General features: G+C 42.6%; 1 protein-coding gene, 1 long non-coding RNA gene and 1 pseudogene across 4 annotated transcripts; all 3 read left to right on the forward strand.

Moving 5' to 3' along the window:
- Positions 1-351: 351 nt before the first annotated feature.
- On the forward strand, positions 352-4538 carry LOC131524068 (uncharacterized). Its single transcript, XM_058750809.1, has 3 exons — positions 352-677; positions 759-1576; positions 4036-4538. The coding sequence occupies exons 1-3, from the start codon at positions 352-354 to the stop codon at positions 4047-4049; spliced, it is 1158 nt and encodes a 385-aa protein (XP_058606792.1). The 3' UTR covers positions 4050-4538.
- A 5929-nt stretch (positions 4539-10467) lies between these two features.
- Positions 10468-14732, forward strand: LOC131524884 (uncharacterized). 3 transcript variants are annotated; one of them, XR_009267096.1, is made up of 4 exons: positions 10468-11116; positions 11300-11388; positions 11474-11714; positions 13299-14732. It is a non-coding gene; the product is annotated as an uncharacterized LOC131524884 (long non-coding RNA). The 3 variants fall into 3 exon arrangements; XR_009267095.1 differs by having other exon boundaries at positions 10468-11388; XR_009267094.1 differs by having other exon boundaries at positions 11300-11714.
- Positions 14733-22372: 7640 nt separating this feature from the next.
- LOC131524882 (uncharacterized) lies at positions 22373-23287 on the forward strand (annotated as a pseudogene).
- Positions 23288-23820: the final 533 nt, after the last annotated feature.

The following is a 23820-nucleotide window of genomic DNA, read 5'->3' on the forward strand; positions in this document are numbered from 1 at the left end:
AATTCACACTTTCATACTAATCTGTGAAACAAATAAAATTACCCCCACTCAGAATGAATAACCAAAACTACAATCCACACAATAACAAACAAACATAAATAAACCAATAAAGTAAACCCTCCCAGCAGATAATAGCCCTGGTTGGTTATAAGGGAATTGACAACAGATAATCAAAGGTGGCAATAACCACGCACAGTACTCGAGCGCAATGAACAAGACAAAATACCAAAAATACAAGTAAACCAATCAATAAAAAAGAAAAAAAAGAAAAATACAACATCAACTAATCTTAACATACTGTGACACCTTGTCCCGAGCCGTCATCAGCGTCGCCCTGGCAACAAACGGTGCATGGAAGAACTCCTCAAACATCTCACGGAGGTGAGCATCCGCCAGCAACAAATAATGGAGCACGTGGCCTCTCGACAAGGCGAGACAGGCGAGGACTCGCCGAGCTCCGTTCGCCGCCGCCCAGCGTATCCCGCTCCCGATCCCCGAGTGCGGGCGACCCAACTCCTCCCTAAAATGACTGTCCACGACGACCCGGAACACTTCCTACAAATGTTCGAGGCCGTCGCGCTCCGGGAAGATTGGCCGCCGGAGGAATGGGCCCGAATCATCGCTCCCCTTTTGACCGGCGAGGCACAGCGAGCTTACTTCACGTTACCCCGGAGAAGGTCGACTCATATGAAGACTTAAGGCAGGAGATCTTAGCCAGGGTGGGTCTGTCCCTGATCTGTGCGGCCCAACTCTTCCAGGACTGGGAGTATAAGCCCCGCCTACCGGTCCGCGCCCAGGCGGCCGAACTCTCGCGACTGGCCCGACATTGGCTCCTCGTCGGGAACCTCACGGCCAGTCAAGTGGCTGAGAGGGTCGTCGTGGACAGGCTTCTCCGGCGCTACCCGTCCCCTTGACAAGCCGCTGGGATGCGCAACCCCTGACCATCGGGAAGTCGTCGAGGCCATCGAACTGGCGGATGCCACCCTTCATCGAGAGGCGGGGGAGCGAGTGACGCCTTTTCCCCGGAGGGTGGTCCAGGAGCGACGCACACCGGAGGGCACCCCGCGACCGGTAAACAGGCCAGCGGTTCCCGGCCCCCAGGATGAGCCCATGCCCACCGAACCCCCTCGCTCTCCAAACAGGGCTTGGCTGACAGGCTGCACCCTGCACCAGGAACCACCCTTTTCCGGCCCACAGACGGAGGTACGGATTAATGGACGCCCATTCCCCGCCCTCTTGGACTCAGGCAGCACCGTAAGCCTTATACACCCGGCCGTCCTGCCCCCGCGGGCCGAATCCAAGGCCCTCCTATCCGTAACCTGCGTCCATGGGGACACGCGGCAGGTGCCCGCTCGGCGGGTCAACATCTCGGCGGCCCAGGGAACCTGGCCCGTGGAAGTGGGGATTATTAAGGACCTGCCCATCCCAGTCCTCCTCGGGAGAGACTGGCCGGGTTTCGACCGCTCCCTAGCCGCCAGCCAGCCTGTCAGCCCTGCCGGGAACCGCCGTCACCGGAAACCCAGACGCAGTCTCCGCCGTTGCCCCGTGTTGCTGGCATCTGACAGCGCCCGAGACGGTGAGTCCCCCTCTCAAAATACTAACCTGTACTATGATGTGTTCCAGCAGGTAACGGGAGGGGGGTCATTCGCAAAAGAGCAACACGGGGATTGACCGTCTAAAACACTGTTGGGCGCAAGTGCGAGCGATTGAGGGGAAAGAGGTCCTGCCAGCACCGCACCCGATCCCCCAATTTCGCATCCAAAATGGCCTGCTTTACTGTGTCGCGCAGCGGAGGGGGGAGGAAAAGTCACTACTAGTAGTCCCAAAAGCCAAGACGGAGGTGGTAATGGAGCTAGCCCACGCCCACCCGATGGCCGGCCACCTCGGAGTACAGAATACCACCAATGCCTCCACTGGTTTTACCCCCTTCGAGCTACTATTCGGTCGCCAACCTCGAGGGCTCCTGGACATCGCGAGGGAGGCATGGGAGCAACAGCCGGCCGCCTTCCGCTCCACCATCGAGCATGTCCGCGACATGAGGGAGAGGATAGACAGAGTGATGCCGTTAGTCCGGGAACACCTCACCAAGGCCCAACAAGCTCAGCAACGTCTCTACAACCGGGCAGCCCAACCACGGGAGTTCCAGCCCGGGGATCATGTGATGGTCTTAATACCCACAGCCGCTTGGGGTATTATTATATATTGGGGCAGGGGCCGTACACCGTTACTGAACGAATCGGGCCAGTCACCTACCGGGTTCGCCAGCCCGGCCGCCGACGGGAGGAACAACTTTACCACGTTAACCTCTTGAAACGATGGGTCGGAAACCGGGCTCAGCTGTCGGCCCTTGCCACCTCGGATCCCGTGGTTGTGGACCTCAACCCCCATCTCTCGGCTGCCCAGAAGACGCAGCTTCAACATCTGGTCAGTCAGTTCTCTGATGTGTTCTCACCACTGCCCGGGCGGACCAACGTCCTCCAGCACGACATCCGCGTCCCGACGGGGACCATCGTGAGGCAGCGGCCCTACCGTGTCCCAGAGGCTCGGCGACACGCAATTGAGGACGAGATACAGGAGATGTTGAAGTTAGGGGTAATTGAACCATCCCGGAGCCCTTGGTCCAGCCCTGTCGTTATGGTCCCGAAGCCGGATGGCACCCTCCGCTTCTGCAATGACTTTCGACGCTTGAATGAGGTATCAGAATTTGACAGCTACCCCATGCCCCACGTAGATGAGTTAATTGATCGCCTGGGGAGAGCCCGGTTCATCTCCACTCTCGACCTCACAAAGGGATACTGGCAGGTCCCGCTGACCGAAAGCGCCAAACCCAAGACCGCCTTTTCGACCCCCAGTGGCCACTGGCAGTACCGGATTCTCCCCTTCGGCCTACACGGGGCCCCCGCCACGTTCCAACGTCTAATGGATGTCCTACTACGGCCCCACCAGGCTTACGCGGCAGCCTATCTGGACGATGTCATCATTCATGCGGAGAGCTGGGAGGAACACCTCGAACGGTTGCGGAGGGTGCTCATGGAACTTCGTCGGGCTGGACTGACTGCCAACCCCCGGAAGTGCCACCTTGCCCTTTACGACGCCAAGTACCTGGGTTTCCAGGTGGGAAGGGGTATCGTCCGACCCCAGGAAAAGAAGGTGGCGGCTATCCTCTCAGCACCGGTGCCTACAACCAAAACTCAGGTACGAGCCTTTTTGGGGTTGGCAGGGTATTACCGCTGTTTTATCCCTAACTTCTCCTCCTTAGCTGCTCCCCTGACAGACCTGATCCGGAAGGGGCAGCCCGAGAAGATCATTTGGAGCCAGGGGATGGACCAAGCGTTCAAGCGAGTGAAGGAGGCACTCACGACCGAGCCCATCCTACGGGCCCCAGATTTCAGCTGCCCCTTCCTGTTACAGACGGACGCGTCCGACACCGGGTTGGGAGCCGTCTCCCAGGTAGTTGACGGCGAGGAACACCCGGTGGTCTACATCAGCCGGAAGCTGACCCCCGCTGAACGTCGCTACGCCACGGTCGAGAGAGAAGCGTTGGCCGTTAAGTGGGCAGTCCTGGAGCTCCGATATTACCTCCTGGGCCGGAAGTTCACCCTCCTCACAGACCACGCTCCCCTCCAGTGGATGGCCCGGGCTAAAGATACAAACGCCCGAGTGATGCGGTGGTTCCTGGCGCTCCAGGACTTCCACTTCGACGTACAACATCGAGCGGGAACGGCCAACGCCAACGCAGACGGACTCTCCCGTGGCTGGGCAGCTTTCGCAGGTCTGTCAGGGTTCAACTCCCACCCACCCCTTCTTCCCCGTTGTGTAGGAACACCAGGACAACAAGTGTGACACGTGTCCCGAGCCGTCATCAGCGTCGCCCTGGCAACAAACGGTGCACACCTGCACCCCGCATCAGCGGCAGACCGGTCACACCTGGAGCTCATCAGAAGCCACCCTTTTTAAGCCACACTTCACGCACACTCTGGTGAGTTCCACGGAAGCCTCCCGCATAATGTTGTTCTCTCTCTCCTCTTCAAACAGAAGACAGCATGTGACCGGTCCCCACCGAACCACAGAGCACTGCACCGATCCACCACTTCAGAAGCACGAAAGGATTGAGTTGGAACACTGCACGGAGCACCGCACCCCGAACTCACCATTTGACACAAATAAATCCACCCTCCGGGGTTTTCTTGACTTCAAAACAGTCTCATTGTCGTGTGTGATTCCTCACCCCCGCCACAATACAAACACACGTTCACTCACCAGACATTCACACAAACATGCGCTATTAATTCACTGCGATGCGACTTGATCACACACACAAGTGTGTGCACTTGAAGGAAGCCCAACAAATCTCTCTGCAGCGCTGCACTACGGGTCACAGTAACAAGCCACCACACAGCAGCTGTAATGTTAGGATATATATTTAGACGAGGCGATACAGGTGTTCTCTGTTTCCGTTCATTCACTCTGTGCTGCAGTTCCTTTTAATGACTCCTTCTGACCCCAAATTCCCTGTACTAGCTGCACGTCACAACAGGTATGAGCTACTCACTATATTACCATATATAACCTAAGCATATCCACAGTCTATCATTACAGTGCATTCGGAAATGCACTTTCTACATTTTGTTGTTACAGCCTTATTCCAAAATGGATTAAATTAATTATTTTCCTCAAAATTCTACAAACAATACCCCATAATGACAACGTGAAAGAAGTTTCGTTGAAATCTTTGCAAATTTATTAATTGCATCAGTAATTTCTTTTAAACTAAGAGGGGCTTCATATATATTGAACTTTTCATTACTAATCTGCTTCATATTATGTAAGGACTCCAAAAACTCAGTTGTAGATTGTTGACAGAAATTAGAAGTATACAAATTACTATAAAACTCAAACAAAAATTTGCAATAATTTTAGGGTCCTCCACAATATTACCTTTAATCCTCAATTTTTCAATATGATTATTTTTCAGCTTGTTGCCTCTCAAGTCTAAAAAAATAAGTAGAGCTCTTTTCGCCCTCTTCAAGCCATTTCCTTCGAGACCTTATAAAAGCTTCTTCAGCCTTTTGTTTGTAAATCTCCTCTAGCTTAAGTTTCTGTTCAGTGAGCTCTGCTTTATCGAATTCTGATAATTCTTCTACACTTTTAGATAATAAAGTAGATATTTTAAATAAAATTTTATCTTCTTCAGCTTTCCTCTTTTTTGCAAACTCGCTACAGTACTTCCTAAAAAAAACTTACTTTTTCCTACTTCAAATTTGAGAAGTTCACAATTGCTACAATATTTTTTTTTTTCAATTTTTGCTTTATTCCAATAAGTCAAAATAATTTTTTCTATGCCAGTGATTACTTTGTTATGTTGAAGTACTAAATTATTTAATTTCTAGTATCCAGACTTTTGAGTTAAATTTACAGAAGATGTAAAGGGAATACTTATTGAAATAGCCTTGTGATCCGAGAATGGGGATGGTATTATATCAGTGACAATGTTATCTAAATCCTTAGATGTAAGCCAATAATCAATCCTGGACTGACTAGATAAAGAATTATTGCTCCAAGTAAAGCATTCTTGTGTTGGATGAGATTTTCTCCATGTATCAATTAAAGAAAAATTTCTCCATAAACGTAATTACATAATCAGGACTTAGATTTCCAGCCTGAGGAGGCCATCTATCAAACCTGTTGTCCAGGACGACATTGAAATCACCTCCAAACATTAGAGAAGAGTTAGGATATATGGCTAACATACGAGTCACCCGATCACCTAAACTGTCAAAAAAGGCATTATTTTCTCTTTGTAAGTTGAAACCATATACATTAATAACAATTAATGAATTAAATTTTTGAATTAAAAATTTCAAGGGCAAGTAAAATGTAGTGTCCAGTCATATCACACTCAGAACTTAATATTTTCCCTTTAAATCGATTTTTCAAGATACAAACCCCAGCAGAATGAGTAGTGCCGTGAGCTAACCATAAATCTAGTCCCCATTGCGACCTCCAAAAATGTACATCTTGAATATCAGAGTGGCACTTTTGTAAAAAACAAAAATCTGTATTGAAGCGTTTCAAAAAAATGGCTTTCCTCTTTACAATGTTACGTAACCCTCTACAATTAAGAGAAACAATAGATAAAGACATAAACCAAAAATCTACAGAAAACACAAAGTTAAACCCAGAAGATTCCTATAAAAAATTATAGCAAATCTTAAACAGTTGCCACAGGTGTATACCAGGATGAGAACAGCAATCCCTTTTAATCAGTCCCTCAGTCAGTTTCAGACTCATTCAAGTCTTTAAACAGAATAGGTTGAAGAGTACCTCCCTTTTTAAAGCAAAGAAAAAAGAAATTGTATTATTGCCTCTTCTATAAATTTATTTATATTAGAATATTATATTTATATATATTTATATATATTATTAAGAAAGGTTCAAGATCTGCGAGAGGATGATCGTTGTATCTTTATCCACAATTCTGTGTTGTTTGGGGGCTGGCGATTTACAGGGAGTTTCATGAAGACACGGAAATTCCTCCTCCGCCAGCAATTTTTGCCCTTACCTAAGCCACATATCTTCTATGTAGATATCAGAGAACAATTTAAAATATTGTATCAATGCATTCTATGGCACCTTTAAAGCTGCATATTCATGCATCAAGTTAAAGTCATTAGTAATTTCTTAAAGGGCCCATTTTCAAACCTGTATTACTTACTTACTTACTGTATTAAAATAATAAGACATTTTCTTCTGTGACTCAGATATCCTCTTGGGACATAGTCTCAAACCGAGCAAACACCGTAATGTAAGTTTATAAAAGTGGTAATGCCCATTTCTGGTGTTTATTGTAAAGTGTCCTTGAGCTCTGGAAAGGCGCTATATAAATAAAACTTATTATTATTATTATTATTAATGTTGCAGTGTTTTGTCAGAATATAACTTAACCTTGTGTTAACACCATCTTTAATTATGTACTCAATAATGCCTTCTGTTGCTGAAGTGGGAAAAAATGAAAACAAAACACACATATTGGATATGTTAGATTTGCCTACAAAAACCGAGTCAACGTGTTTAGAACAGAAATTTGAAAATGTTGTATATGAATTATTTTAGTCTTTCATTCACTGTTTTCCTTTAATCTCACTCTCAATCTCAATCAACCTCTGCTCTCTCATTGTCTCATTTAGTCATGCTAAAAATATATATATATTTTTAATAAATTTATTTTTAACATTAAAAAAAGTTCCACAAAAAATATTAGTGCCCTGGGAGACTTCCTGATGTGCACTAACAGTCAGGAAAACATAAGCATAAGCTTTGCACTTGGGTTTTGTTTAGGTTATATATATTAGTGCTGTCAATTGATTAAAAAGTTTAATTGCGTCATGGACTGTGATTAATCATGATTAATCGCAAATTTAAAATACTAGGATTTAGCTGTAAATGTTTTGAAAAAGAAATGCATGACAAACTAGTTTAAGGAAACAGAATCTTTCACACTTCCACCAGGTATGAGACATAATCCTTATTATTCTTTTATCATTATTCTTTTGTTTTTATTCAGCCATTATCAGCTTTTATACTGGCAATAAAATGTTTACCAAGCCACATCGCTTCAATCCCAGTATACATTTACCCAACTATTATCAAAATTATTTCTAAATAAATACAACAAAACATTTCTTGCAACCTTACGTGAAGTATTATAACAAAAATGCATTATGAAGAATAATTGGACCTGTTCTGCATGTGCATTAGAGCTAACATTAGCATCATGCTTCATAAGACAATTTATGAGATTACTAGTACACTTTTACTCAAAACTCACTTCAAACCACCTTCGGGTGTTTGTAATAACTTCCTTTTACGATCACATGTGGAATTTGGTCGTTTACTTTTGTTAAAATATGCTATTTATAGCCTTTTATATCACTGCAGAAATTAGCATTTCAGATGTACACATTCTCTCAAGAAAATCGCATACAGACCATATCCTATCGTAATTGTGTGTTTATTATTTTATATAATCTATAGTGGCTGTTGTCATGTTTATTTCTGCTGTGTAAAAGCCTTAACATGTATGCTGAAACTCACGTTGTTTGTGATGTTACAACCGCCTCTCCGTTCTTAAGTTGCCAGGGATACATTCCAAGTATAATACACATTAGTAAAAGGATCTATTTTAATTTTTATTTGTCTATATACACTTTGGGCGTATATAAAAGTATTATAAAAAGTAGGCCAAAAAAACGCAACCCACGGCTTTTTTTTAATTTTTTTATTATGCAAACAAACATACTATTTACAGGTAACAAATCAAATACAAAATAACCAAGGTCAACAAAACATACATGACAGCCAACATGATTTGTGTGAGTGAGTGAGTGAGTGTGAGTGTGTGTGTTTGTGTAAGTGTGACTGGGTGTTGGGGGTGGAAGTATATAAATAAAAGAAAGTACAACAGACATGACAATGGCAAAAAAAAAAAAAAAAACAATACTGTAGTAATGATAACAGTAATAATAATAATAATAATAATAGTAATATTAGCATTAATAACAAAAATTAGAGGATGGAGGATGAGGAAGGTGATAAGTAATAACAGTAATAGTAGCAGCAATAACAATAATAAACTTATTCATCCGAGACGGGGTGGTTGGGGAATCAGGAAGAGGACAAATAGTAATAATAATAATAATAATAATAATGTTAGTAATAGTAATGACGAAATAGTAATAATAATAATAATAAGATATTGTAAGGCTGCCTCTGGGCCCTCCATGCATAAGGCATAAATTATGCCAAAAACAAGCCATCAAGGAGAGGTGCTGCAGGGCACAAGGCCCAAAGCCCCACCCCCGGCCGCCACTCACATGCCACGCTTACCCTACATATGTATATGTATTGTTGAGTGTATGATGCATTGAAAAAGCGTGACGTGCAGCGTGGAACCAGCCCAGTGCAAAGTCTAGGCCCCCATGCTCACGTCTCACTTACCCTGTGTGTGTCTGATATACATATGCATTTTTTTTTTTTTTCCTTTACTTATTTTACAATAGATGTGTGTATATCGTCTAGTGATGCATTAAAATAAGCAAGGCATGTAGTGCCGGACCTGCCAGAGGCAAGAAAACAGGGCTAAGCTGGTACAGGTTGGAGGTACAAGGTTCCCGGCCCCACCGCACACCCACCAAACCACTAAACTAAACCACACAGGGCAGGAGCTGAGATGCCACAGCCAACTGAAGCCCAGAGGCATGAAAATAGAAAGAGAAAAGAAAAGAAAAGAAAGAGAGAGAGAGGAAGAGAGAGAGAAAGAGAGAGAGAAAGAGAGAGAGAGAGGTAAAAGGAAGGGGAAAAAAAGTAATAATAGTAAAATAAAAAATAAATAAAAACACGACGAAAGTGAGGAGAACAGAAAGAGTGAAAGAAAGGATAGGGAAAGAAAATAAATAAATAATAATAATAATAAAATGAACAAGTTTAATCTTTCATAACTTTTAATTTAGTTTGATATTAGCCATTGTTGCTACCTCCTCCTAACCCCCCTCCCCCAAATCTTGTGTAGATATTGATGAATGGTGTGTCGTTGTGGAAGGCTTCAGACAAAGAGGGTCAACGGATTCATGATTGATGGAGGTTTATGAGAGATAACAAAGAGGGGTGTAATTCTATTGTATTATTTTGAGTGGAAGTTGACAGGTTTTCCATGGACATGTACTCTAGTAGTAAGTTTTTCCAAGATGTAATATGTATGGTGTTCCTTGATTTCCAGTTCATGAGGATAGTTTTCTTGGCGATAGTTAGAGCCACTAGGAGTAATTTACTATCTGTATCGTTTGAGTTGATTATGGATATGTCACCTAATATACAGAGTGAGGGAGATAATGGGATGTGACTTCCCATAAGGTTGGATAGTGACTCAGTAACGTTTTCCCAAAATTCTTAATTTTTGTAATTTTTGCCGCGACTGTATTTTCAAAATAGCCGAGTAGCCGGAGGCCCAACTGCACACTCAGACCTGCACGCTCAGAGCAGCACTTCCAGAACTATCGTTTTTTCAGACAGTGCCTCCTGCTGTTTGGATGAACATTTGTTTTGTAGCGTGTGTACCTTAATAATTTCCAACATTATAAAACTGCTAGCAAGTAGCAACATCGGACACGTGAGTAAGGTTATTAATTTTATTAAAGCAATTCCTGAAAATTACCAAGTTTTATGGCATAAATCAATGTGACATCTTATTACACCAACAAACGAATAGCCTATTTTAGTATTTAATGATAGTTTAGATAGATAGATCGACAAAATAAGCCTTGAATTTTGTTCTCCCCAGTTATTTTCAAACATGTGGTGTGTAACCTATTATTGCTAGCTTAGTCAGTGTTTGATTTGATCAAAATTAGTGTCGAAAGATAGCATTATTTTATAATATTTACAGCTTGCTCTTATTTTCTGTGTTATTGTACAATTCTGGGATACTTAATATGTTTTCTAACAAAATTAAAAAAACGTTAAAGTAAAAATGTTAAAATAAAATGTATAATATATAATACAATTATTATTTGTAGCATATTTTAGTACTATGTAGGTCTACTGTAGCTACGTATTACTGTATTAACTACTATTATTTCATACTAATATTACTACTACATTTAGGCTACTATTAGTAGTAGTAGTATGTGTAAGAAAAATAATATTGCACGTTCTTTTTATTGTACTTTACAAATCTCAAAGTGCTACCACAGACAACAACAATAACACAATAACAGTGTAGCAATTACAAATAAGTTCTGTAATAATTACAAATAAGATCTTTGGAATAAAATGCAGCCTTGAGTTTAGTTTCATCAAAATATCAAGCAATCTGCGTAGAATTGACAATATGAGCTCTGTTGGGTTGTCTAAATAATTTGCGTGTGACTTGTGTATTTTTTCCCAGATGGATATTACAATTCAAAAAGGGTGGTCTCTCTGACAGAAATAATACAGTGCACCAAATGCTGCAGTCATTTCCACTGTCCATTTTGTGATGCCTCAGTTTTCCAACCAACACGGTTGGCAAAAGTGCAAATGCATCTGCAGGCACATTTCAATAGATCGGTCCAGCATGAAGGTAATATTTGCAAGTGTACATCTTATTATAGTGAAAAATTGTAAGACAAACTTAAAGTGCAATCTTATACTGCTGTTTTTATACCTCCTTCCAGAGGTAAGCCCAAAACATGTTTGAACATGAGCATGTTTATGTTCTGCAGTGTGTGCATGTTTTATTTTATTAATTGGTTTATTTGTACAGGCCATCATTCATGGCCTTTGCGAGCTGCAGGGCTTGTCTTGGCAGGAGGCTGAAGAGGTGTTCCTCCAGAGCCCCATTTATCAGTCAAGGTATTTTTTCAATTTTTGTTTGTACAGAAACGGTTGGATTTTTGTGTTACACAACATTTCTGACAGCATTTATCTTTTCTTTTAGTGAAGTTGAGGAATTTGACACAAGAATTGCTCGAGAAATGAAAAATCTCCCCAACAAGAATGTAAAGCATTTATTTTATTTCATGTTATTTAATATGTAATATATACATTATTAACCCAATTATTTTTTTCACCATTTTTCTCTGCATTGTTTACAGCTCGATGACTTGTAGGACCTCATGAAAAAGAATACAAAAATAAAGTTTGGTGTGAGAAAATGACTCCGAGCACTATAATTTATTGTATGTAAATATAGAGTTAATGTTCATCCCCTAACTCAATACTAAAGAATGTGATGAATCCTTAAATATTTTCAGTCGTTCATGTTTTCCTAATTATTAAGTAACTGAACAATTTCTATTTACAAATACAATTAATAAAAATAAACCAGACTTAATGCATTAAATCATAACCTAGTATGTGTAATATTTTATATAATAATGCATTCAGTCATAGCGTAATATTTTATAGTAGAAAAATAGTGTAAATTGCAATCTAACAGCAATTGAATTCAGGTTAGGTAATCTTATCTAATCAGGTTAGATAATCTTCCAAACAGCAGGTGGCACTGTCTGAAAAAACGATAGTTCTGGGAGTGCTGGTCTGAGTGTGCAGTAGAGGTCTTCACGGGTCCAAAAACCCGAAGAAACCCGACCCGTAAATGTGCTGCGCCGAACCAACCCGGACCCGTGTTTTATTTGAAAGTGGGACCCGAACCCGTGCAGACCCGAGAAATGCCTTAAATGTACTTCCCGGACCCGACCATTATACGAAAGCTGGACCCGAACCCGGCTGGGAAGACACAGACCCGACTGCACCCGATCGGCACATATTGCACAGCAAACTACTAAGTCAATAACAAGTTGCGAGAAAAAAATAAAATAAAAAAAATTCCCTTACTACTGTTAGCCTTCTCCCTGACTGCGATGCATACAATCCTCCGAGCCAATAAATCTCCATCCATTTAGGCTGTTTGTTCCTCTCTATTGCTGACTGAAAGAGCCTTCTTAATCCACTGATTATTGTTTTAAAAGTCTACTTGCTGTCACGGTCAGTGACGGATGACTAATGCAACTTCGCAGTTTTTTTTTTTATCTCGAGTCAACTTCGACTGTTGCGTTTCCGCAACAATAACGATACATTTTGTTGGTTGTAATAAAGACTCGGAGCAATTATTTTTTAGCAAAAAACGTGCAGAGCAAGAAGTGCATTACACTTTACTGCGTGCGTGTTCAATAACAGGTGCGTCTCTTCAGTTTTGTTTCAGCTTTCTTTTTTTTTTTTTTTTTTTATATCACTCATGAAGGAATCCATGATCACCGTCCGCGTGCAGTATGCATTAACTCCGCTCGCGCTCTGCTTCTGGCGGCTCGAGGTAACACGTGTTTTTTTTTGTTTTTTTTTACCTTATTTCCCGCTCACAATTTTCTCATCCTAATTTTACAAACTGCAAGTTACAAAACACATGCATGCTGACTGACACTGATCACTGGCGGGTGCGGTGTTCTCCGATCGACTCGGGTATTACACACAATGTTAAACAGACCCGGGACCCGAAGTAATAGATTGGGACGCGACCCGGACCCTGCTGACCAATTAAAATATAGACCCGGACCCGTACGGGTCCCGGGTCGGGTCCCGGGTCCTCCGTGAAGACCTCTAGTGTGCAGTTGGGCCTTCGGGCCTGCAGCTTCATAATGTTGAAATAGCCCACTAGTGCCGTTGCCCTGGTAACACTGGTTCGCTGTACCCTCATCACACAATGATAGATAACCTTCCGCGCTGTGATGATTTACGTTTTAATTGTTGTCTTCTTTCTCACGTAGATGCTGAAACAAAAAGCAGCCAGGCCACAACATCTACAATGGAAACTTCTATTAAAGTGGCTCCGTAATGTAAGAGTCTAGAGACAGTGGAAGGAGCAGAAGAACTAGAAGATCAGAGATCAGGCAGAGCTCTAATGGTGCCCCTTAGGGTATTGATTTATCTATAATTATCTATAATATCTACTTAATGTTCTGATGTAGTTATAATTGGCCATTGTTCTGTTTTATAAAACTATTCAATATATTCTACTGTTCAATATTTTGGGGTCAGAAAGTTTTTTTATTTTTATTTTTTAAGAAATTATTTGTATTATCAAGGGAACATTAAATTGATAAAAAGCGACAGTAAAAACTTTTACATTGTTGCACAAAAATCCTATTTTTAACAAAATGCTGCTCTTTTAAAAGCTCTATTGTGCTGCCCTTAGAAATGCTATTTTTGTGTATTAATTTTATTTGTATATATTGTGAATTATTTCCTATGGGACTTTTATTGTGAAATCGCCATCTCACTGCGCAGAAGCGCATTGCCCTGCGATTGGCTGGTGGTTGTGCTAATTAAAAGCGACCACAGCGACTGTAAAAACTATTTAAACTGTTCGGGCACTGTTAGACCCCGGGAGAAGGCGATTAGTCACCAGAAGAGACGGACGGCAGGGCGTAAGTGTTTTAATACTTATTCTTAGCTCTGTTGTTTAAATTAATTACTTGCTGCTAGGAAAGAATAGTTCGTTTCCTACCTATTTCTATTCTGCTTTTTCGTTGTGGTTTATATTTTTGATTGCACTTACTGGTCATTATAATAACTGCCCTTTAGCTGAAACTCCTTTCCTGCACTTAAGTGCGAAGTGTTAGTTTCGATTTGAGCCATTGCCCTGCAATTGGCTGGTGGTTGTGCTAATTAAAAGCGACCACAGCGACTGTAAAAACTATTTAAACTGTTCGGGCACTGTTAGACCCCGGGAGAAGGCGATTAGTCACCAGAAGAGACAGACGGCAGTGCGTAAGTGTTTTAATACTTATTCTTAGCTCTGTTGTTTAAATTAATTACTTGCTGCTAGGAAAGAATAGTTCGTTTCCTACCTATTTCTATTCTGCTTTTTCGTTGTGGTTTATATTTTTGATTGCACTTACTGGTCATTATAATAACTGCCCTTTAGCTGAAACTCCTTTCCTGCACTTAAGTGCGAAGTGTTAGTTTCGATTTGAGCCATTGCCCTGCGATTGGCTGGTGGTTGTGCTAATTAAAAGCGACCACAGCTTTTTTTTCACTCTAGACTGTGTATTTGTTTGAGGTGTGTGCGCTGACGCGGAAGCGTCTGCAGAAGCGTTCAGCCGTCGTGTTCAGCCTCCTCGTGTGAAGACCGAGGAGTGTAAAGACCTGCGACTTTTTCCTGTGTGACTTGAACCGAGCAACGACACCGAGCTACACACTTAAGTATCTTTTTCCTTCCTCACTCTGCTCTCCTATCCTCTTTCCTTCTACCTCTATCATGTGTCTCCAAAACATTCGGTTCTCTCTCAGCCACGCTCTAACATCACCGCAGACGGCAACGTAATACTGCTAACCCACGCCCTATCTCTACATCTTCCACTACACCTCTGGCTTTCTCTGTGGGTCTCTGGAATTGTCAGTCAGCCGTCAACAAAGCTGACTTCATTTCTGCCTTTTCTTTAAAATCCACTCTCAGCATCTTGGGCTTGACTGAGACCTGGATTCGTCCAGAAGACTCAGCAACCCCAGCTGCTCTCTACTAATTTCTCTTTCTCTCATACTTGGCGTCAAGTTGGTTGGGGTGGGGTACTGGCCTGCTCGTTTCACACAATTGGAAATACTCAACCCACTCTACCCTTTGCAATTACAACTCATTTGAATGTCATGCCATTACTGTATCAGCTCCGATAAAACTCCAGATTGTGGTAATCTACCGTCCCCTGGACAAATTCTAGCCACCTTCCTAGAGGAGCTGGACGGGTTGTTGTCCTCTTTGTGGAGGATGGCACTCCACTCTTAGTCTTTGGTGATTTCAACATTCACCTAGACAAGCCTTATGCTACAGACTTCCACTCACTCCTAGCTTCATTTGATCTCAATCGCCTTACCACTACTAGCACGCACAAATCAGGCAACCAACTTGATTTAATTTACACGCAATTGTACTGCAGATAACATTCTGGTACAACCGCTACATATCTCGGACCATTTCTTCATTACATTTACACTACATTTTGCTACCCGTGTGCCACCAACCCCCCTACCGGTTACTTTTAGACGAAACCTGCGCTCCCTTTCTCCTTCCCATCTTTCCTCTGTAGTATCCTCCTCTCTTCCCTCATCTACCCATTTCTCATCTCTGGATGTAAACGCAGCTACTGAAACTTTATGCTCTACCTTAACTTCTTGTCTAGACGACATTTGTCCTCTCTCCTCTAGGTCAGCACGGACTGCCCCTTCTAACCCCTGGTTATCTGATGTTCTTTGTGAACATCGGACTAAACTCAGAGCGGCAGAGAGAAAATGGCACAAATCAAACAACCCTGAGTAGGTATCAGTCTCTGCTCTCATCTTTCTCTGCTGATGTCCACACTGCCAAATCCTCACATTTCCACAACAAGATCAACAGCGCTCCAGACATGCATAATCTCTTCAGAACATTTAATTTTCTCCCCTGTCCCCCTCCACCACCTCCCACCACTTCTATTACAGCTGATGACTTTGCTACTTTTTTTACAGACAAAACTAGATCGATCAGTGATCAGTTCTCACCTCCACGCACACAGGACCCCCAACCAACCACATCCACTGCTAAACCTCCCATCTTCTCCTTCTGTCCCCTGACGGAGGCTGAAGTATCCAAACTTCTCCTCTCCAACCATCCTACAACATGTCCTCTTGACCCAATCCCTTACACCTTCTGCAAGCAATCTCTCCCACGCTCTTACCGACACTCACACACATCATCAACACATCCCTCCTCACAGGCATCTTCCCCACTGCGTTCAAGCAGGCTCGGTAACCCCACTGCTCAAAAACCTACATTAAACACTTCTCTTATAGAAAACTATAGACCTGTCTCTCTCCTTCCATTCATAGCGAAAACACTTGAACGTGTTGTCTTCAACCAGGTCTCATTGTTTCTTTCACAGAACAACAAACTGGACGCTAAACAGTCAGGTTTCAGGAGTGGCCATTCAACTGAGACTGCACTTCTCTCGGTCACTGAAGCCCTGCGAATTGCAAAAGCCCATTCCAAATCATCAGTCCTCATTCTGCTGGATCTATCTGCCGCGTTTGACACTGTCAATCATCAGATACTCCTCTCCACTCTCTCATCACTGGGCATCGCTGGAATTCCACTTCGCTGGTTTGAATCTCACTGGTAGGTCTTTCAGGGTGGCCTGGGGAGGGGAGGTATCCAAAGCACATACACTGGTCACTGGGGTTCCTCAGGGATCGGTTCTTGGACCCTCCTCTTCTCCACATACACTACATCACTGGGTCCCATCATACAGGCACATGGATTCTCCTACCACTGCTATGCTGATGACACACAGCTCTATCTCTCTTTTCAACCAGATGATCCAACGGTAGCTGCAAGGATCTCAGGTTGCCTGGCGGACATCTCGGCATGGATGAAAGAACATCACCTCCAGCTCAACCTGGCAAAGACTGAGCTTCTTGTCTTTCCTGCCGCTCCAACTCTACAGCATGACATCACGATCCAGTTAGGTTCATCAACAATTACCCCATCAACTTCGGTCAGAAATCTTGGTGTAATCTTTGATGACCAGCTGACCTTCAAAGACCACATTGCAAAGACTGCTCGATCTTGCAGGTTTGCACTACACAACATCAGAAAGATCAGGCCCTTTCTGACGGAGCATGCTGCACAACTTCTTGTCCAGGCCCTTGTCATTTCTAGGCTGGACTACTGCAATGCTCTTCTGGCTGGACTTCCATCAAACACAGTCAAACCTCTACAAATGATTCAGAATGCGGCACGACTGGTCTTCAAGGAACCCAAAAGAGCCCATGTTACACCTCTCTTTATCTCATTGCATTGGCTACCAATCGCAGCTCGCATCAAGTTCAAGACACTGATGCTTGCTCATAGAACAACCACAGGCTCAGCACCCGCCTACATGCACTCACTATTAAGAATCTACATCCCCTCCAGAAGTCTGAGATCTGCTAGTGAGCGACGCCTCGTGGTACCATCACAAAGAGGCTCAAAATCACTCTCCAGAACATTCTCGTTCACCATTCCTGGCTGGTGGAATGATCTTCCCACCCATATTCGGAGTACTGGATCCCTGTCAATCTTCAAGCAACAGCTGAAAACTCATTCGGTTTTGTTCAGAAACGAAAAAGAAGGAATGATGACGCAGCACAGCTCAGAAAGGCATCCTTTAACAGTTTAGCTCTGGAAAACATTTGACTGTAAGTAATTTACAACGTTAATCAAGTTGTTATGGAGATTTGAATGTAACAAGTGATTTGACTGTCTTTAATGTTAAAACGAACACTGTTATTGAAGAGAATGGTTATGAATAAGAGCAAACAGTTGACTGTCATCAAACAGGATAATAGCAAGGATATCAGGATAATATGTTTTCTTGTAATGTGTATTTACATATTGTATTTTCTATATTTTCAGTTTTACAGTAAAGGATAATCACCAAGAAAAGTATGCCTTGGGACTTTATTCTAAATGTTTGCTATCTGTCTAATGGAGCACAGTCACGTCCTATGAGGGCAGAATAGTAAAAAGTCATCATCACAACAGGCTAAGTTTAACAAGGTCACTGCATGAATAGCTCATGATACTGCGGTCATCCAAGAGAGTACCTCCTCCTGAAGATAAGGTGCAACTCACAATGGAGCAACAACAAGGAACAAGCGATCAAACGACTGAAGCCAGGGAACAAGTGAAGACAATCACAATGCCTCTTCAGCAGATAGAAAGACGATCTCAATCCTCCAGGTCATCATCATCATCAAAAAGGTCCAGCACAAGCTCAGCAGCTATAAGAGCCAGAGCAAGAGCAGTTGCAGCACATACTCAAATTGCTAATGCAGAATTCGTTAATTCGACTAGAGAACTGAATCTGACGGCAAGGGAGGAGCTGGATTTGATGGTAAAGTGGCTAGGAAAAGAATCCTCTGAACAAGTAAAAAGAATAAGATCTGTGCATGTTCTCAATGCGACCTCAGCAATCAGAATGGCTTGGCAGCGCTTAGAGGAATGCTATGGAGCACCAGAAGTGATTGAAAATGCGCTTCTAAAGAAAATTGAGAATATACCGAAACTGTCAATAAAGGACAACCACAAATTGCGAGAGTTAGGAGATATCCTTCTTGAACTGGAGTGTGCAAAAGCCGATGGGTACCTTCCAGGTCTTGCGTACCCCAACACTCCACGTGGGGTTAATCCAATAGTGGAGAAATTGCCCACAAATCTCCAAGACAAATGGATAGTTCAGGGGTCCAAATATAAGGAAGACTATCAAGTAGCTTTCCCACCCTTTGCCTTTTTCTCACAGTTTGTAAGAAGTCAAGCTAAAATAAGGAATGATCCCAGTTTTTCGTTCTCCTCCTCGAGTTATCTGTCGACAACAAGCAGAACCGAACACAAACCCAGTGGAAAGAGCACTGCAAATGTACATCTAACAGAGGTGGCATCTCCGACATTAGACCAGCAGTCTAAACAGTTTCAGAAACGAATTGAAAGTCAATGTCCTATTCACCGCAATCCTCTAAAAAAGTGTAAGGCCTTTGGAGAGAAATCAATAGAGGAGTGCAGATCTTTTCTAAAAGAAAATCAAATCTGCTTCAGATGTTGTGACTCGAACAAACACATTGCAAAAAATTGCGGGATATCAATAAAATGCTCTGAATGTAACAGTGAACAACATATTGCAGCTTTGCATCCAGATTCAGTAGTCTTAACTACAGAAAAACCTGTCAAAGAGCAATGCGGGGAGTAGACTGAGACCTCACCCACCTCAGTTACTTCAAAATGCACAGAGATATGTGGCAAATCTGATCATGGAAGATCATGTTCCAAAATTTGTCTAGTGACCGTGTATCCTGCAGGCAAGAGAGAGAAAGCAGTTAAGGTGTACGCTGTCTTGGATGAACAAAGTAACAGATCTTTAGCCAAGACAGAGTTTTTCAATCTTTTTGAGATTGAAGCCAATTTCACACCATACACTATTAAGACCTGTGCTGAGGTGAATCAAACTTTTGGACGGAGAGCCACCAACTTTATAGTAGAATCTCTAGACAGATGTACAAAACTGTCACTGCCAACATTGATAGAGTGTGATATGCTGCCAGATGATAGAACAGAGATTCCCTTTCCAGAGGTGGCTCGCCATTATCCTTACCTAAGGCCAGTTGCAAATCAGATCCCTGCTGTTGATCTTGATGCTCCCGTCCTCTTGCTTTTAGGAAGAGACATTCTGAGAGTGCACAAAGTTAGAGAGCAAATAAATGGAACTAATGATGCACCATATGCTCAGCGACTGTATCTTGGATGGGTGATAGTTGGGGAAGTATGCCTGGGAACAGCACATCGACCTTCAAGTGTGAACGTCTATCGTACTCACATGCTCAGTAATGGTTGCACATCATATTTCACTCCGTGCCCAAAACAGATTCAAGTAAAGGAATGTGTTTGCGGAATGCCAAAGCAACACACTACCATGATACTAGATCTTGACGGAAAATCAGCTGGAAGGAAAACTGATAACTTAGGCTGTGCAGTATTCCAAAAAACACCAGATGACCACAAGCCTGGGCTGTCTATGGAGGATAGAGCTTTCTTAGAAATCATGGACAGAGATGTCTTCCAGGATTCTGCGAACAGTTGGGTCGCACCATTACCCTTTCATTCCCTGAGGTCTCGATTACCAAATAATAGAGATCAGGCTCTGAAACACCTCACATCACTTCGTAAAACTCTAGATAAAAAAATAGAGATGAAACATCAGTTCATGGAATTCATGCAAAAACTTTTTGACAACGACCATGCAGAGCACACCCCTCCCATAGATAATGAAGAAGAGCACTGGAACCTTCCCATGTTTGGTGTGTACCACCCACAAAAACCTGACCAAATCAGTGTTGTGTTCGATTCGAGTGCAGAGTTTGAAAGAATGTCCCTTAACAAGGTATTACTCAGTGGGCCTGATTTAAACAACACACTTCTTGGTGTTCTCATGAGATTCCGAAAGGAGAGCATTGCAGTGACTGCAGATGTACAGCAGATGTTTTATTGTCTTGTAGTGTGTGAGGACCACAGAGATTTTTTTAAGGTTTTTGTGGTATGAGGACAATGACCTAGACAAAGGGATAACCGAGTACAGGATGAAGGTCCATGTATTTGGCAATAGTCCTTCACCTGCTGTGGCAGTTTACTGCATGCGACGTGCCGCTCTGCAGGGAGAAAATTATCCTGGCTCTGATGCGAAGCACTTTGTAGTAAGACATTTTTATGTGAAAGATGGACTAACTTCAGTCTCCACTCCTGAGGAAGTCATTCCATAACAGCAAAACTGTTATGGAAGCATTTCCCAAAGAGGATCATGCCAAAGACTTGAAGGACTTGGACCTAGGAGTTGATAGTTTGCCTGTCCAACACAGCCTGGGTCTCACCTGGAACCTGACAGCTTTATCTTCCATGTGAATCAAGAAGAGAAGCCCTTTACGAGAAGAGGTGTTCTATCCACTGTGAATAGTCTGTATGACCCACTTGGATTTCTAGCTCCGGTTGTAGTGCGAGGGAAAGCACTACTCAGAGAACTTTCTTCTGAACAAAGTGACTGGGATGCACCTCTTTCTATAGAAAGACAAGCAGAGTGGAATGAATGGAGATGTTCTCTAACAGCACTGGAACAATTACAGATTAAGAGGACGTATGTACCTGTTTCGCTGTCTGCCACACAAAGGAAAGAACTGTGCTTCTTCTCAGATGCCTCTACAGTCACGATAGGAGCAGTAGCTTACCTTAGGGTAGTGGATAGTAATAACCAATACCAAGTTGGGTTTGTTAAGGGAAAAGCAAAGTTAGCATCTTGCCCAGCTCACACAATTCCTCGCTTAGAATTATGCACAGCTGTGCTAGCAGTAGAAATATACGAAATGATCAGAGATGAGATTGATGAAGAAATAGACTCAGTCAGGTTCTTCACAAACAGCAGGATAGTCTTAGGATATATCCATAACGTCAGTAAGAGTTTCTATGTATACGTAACAAATAGGGTAGCTCGGATAAGGAAGTCAACACATCCTGACCAGTGGTATTATGTGAATACCAACAGCAACCCAGCACACCTTGCCACAAAAGCTGTATCAGCAGAGCATTTGCAGGACACATGTTGGTTTTCTGGACCACAATTTCTACTCCAGAGAGATGCCCAGGAATTGACCGAAACCTTTGAATTGGTGGAACCTGATTCTGAAATTCGACCTGACATATCAGTTCTTGCAACAAAGATTTCTGTAGCTCAGTTAAGCGCTCACAGATTTGAAAGGTTCTCTAGCTGGAAAAGCCTTTGTAAGTTGATAGCTCAACTAATCCATATTGCAAGATCCTACTGTGGTAAAACAGATGACACATGTTGCAAAGGTTGGCATCACTGCAACAAATCCTGTAATGCAAGTTAGTTGACACAAGCCAAGTATACAGTCATACGCTGTGTGCAACAAGAAACATTTATGGAAGAGTTTGAGTGCCTTGAAAATGGAGTGGTCCTTCTAAATCTAAGCCTCCTCAAAAAACTAAATCCAGTAATTGATGATGGTTTGTTGAGAGTAGGAGGTCGCATATCTTCATCAGACCTGTCTCAAAGAGAAAAGCATCCTCTCATTATCCCATGCAAACACCATATTGCCACCCTTCCTGGTAAGACACTATCACAGCCATGTAGTGCACCAGGGACGTCATTTTACTGATGGAGCCATCAGAGCTGCTGGATTTTGGATAATAGGGAGCAAACATCTCGTTTCCAGTATAATTTACAACTGTGTTATCTGCCGCAAGCTAAGAGGGAGATTGCAGACTCAAAGTATGGCAGATTTGCCTGCAGATAGACTGTCGACTGAACCACCCTTTACTAACGTAGGCATTGATGTTTTTGGCCCATGGAGTGTGGTCACACGTCGTACAAGAGGTGGCAGCGCAAATTCAAAACGCTGGGCAGTGATTTTCGTGTGCTTGTCTGTCAGAGCAGTGCATATTGAGCTGATTGAGTCTATGTCTACATCAAGTTTTATCAATGCATTGCAACGATTTTTGTCTATCCGCGCCCCAGCAAAACTACTTCGATCTGATAGAGGTACAAACTTTGTAGGTGCCTGCAAAGAGTTGAAAATCAACACGAATGACTCTGGGTTAAATGCCTACCTCAAAGACACAGGATGCACATGGATCTTCAATCCGCCCCATGCTTCACACATGGGGGGATCTTGGGAGAGACTCATTGGAGTTGCTAGATGAATTCTATATGGTATGCTGATTCAAAAACCCACACGCCTCATGCATGAGATTCTGGTGACTCTAATGGCTGAAGTTATGGCAGTTATAAATGCCAGGCCTTTAGTACCAGTGTCTACAGACCCAGACTCTCCTGAAATACTAACTCCAGCATTGTTGTTGACACAGAAACGGAACACAGTTGCAGTTCCTGAGGGAGATTTTGACACAACTGATCTCCACACAAAACAGTGGAAACAAGTGTAATGTCTTGCCGATACCTTTTGGAAAAGATGGCGAATGGAAAATTGGTCGACACTGCAGAATCGTAAAAAGTGGCCTGATGCAAAAACAAATGTGAAAGTTGGTGATGTTGTGCTTTTGAAAGAAAGTCAAGCACCAAGGAACAGCTGGCCTATTGGACTTGTTGTAAAAACCATTCCAAGTGTAGACAAATTGGCTCGTAAAGTGGAACTGAAAATTGTTGACCAAGGAACCACTAAATTATGAGACCAATATCGGAAATAGTCATTCTCTTTTCTCCCAAGACTTAGACATTAAAAAGTTAATGTCAAGAAGTAGTGGCATAATTTCATTATACCATGCGGGGAGTGTGCTGCCTTAGAAATTGAAATGCTATTTTTGTGTATTATTTTACTATTTTATTTGTATATATTGTGAATTATTTCCTGTGGGACTTTTATTGTGAAATCATGATCTCAATGGGGGGAAGCGTGGATGTTCGGTTTTGTTCAAAGAGAAGGAATGATGACGAAGCACAGCTCAGAAAGGCATCCTTTAACAGTTTAGCTCTGGAAAACATTTGACTGTAAGTAATTTACGATGTTAATCAAGTTGTTATGGAGGTTTGAATGTAACAAGTGATTTGACTGTCTTTGATATTAAAACGAACACTGTTATTGAAGAGAATAAGAGCAAACAGTTGACTGTCATCAAACAGGATAATAGCAAGGATAGCAGGATAATATGTTTTCTTGTAATGTGTATTTACATATTCTATTTTCTATATTTTCAGTTTCACA

The sequence above is a fragment of the Onychostoma macrolepis genome, chromosome 18 (genome assembly GCF_012432095.1).
Source record: "Onychostoma macrolepis isolate SWU-2019 chromosome 18, ASM1243209v1, whole genome shotgun sequence".
Classification (NCBI taxonomy): domain Eukaryota; kingdom Metazoa; phylum Chordata; class Actinopteri; order Cypriniformes; family Cyprinidae; genus Onychostoma; species Onychostoma macrolepis.

Excerpts from the sequence above, each read along its gene's own strand:
- LOC131524068 (XM_058750809.1), top strand. The coding sequence starts at position 352 with ATGGAAGAACTCCTCAAACATCTCACGGAGGTGAGCATCCGCCAGCAA. Across the intron at positions 678-758 it reads TTCACGTTACCCCGGAGAAG|GACTGGGAGTATAAGCCCCG; the intron begins GTCGACTCATAT and ends CAACTCTTCCAG.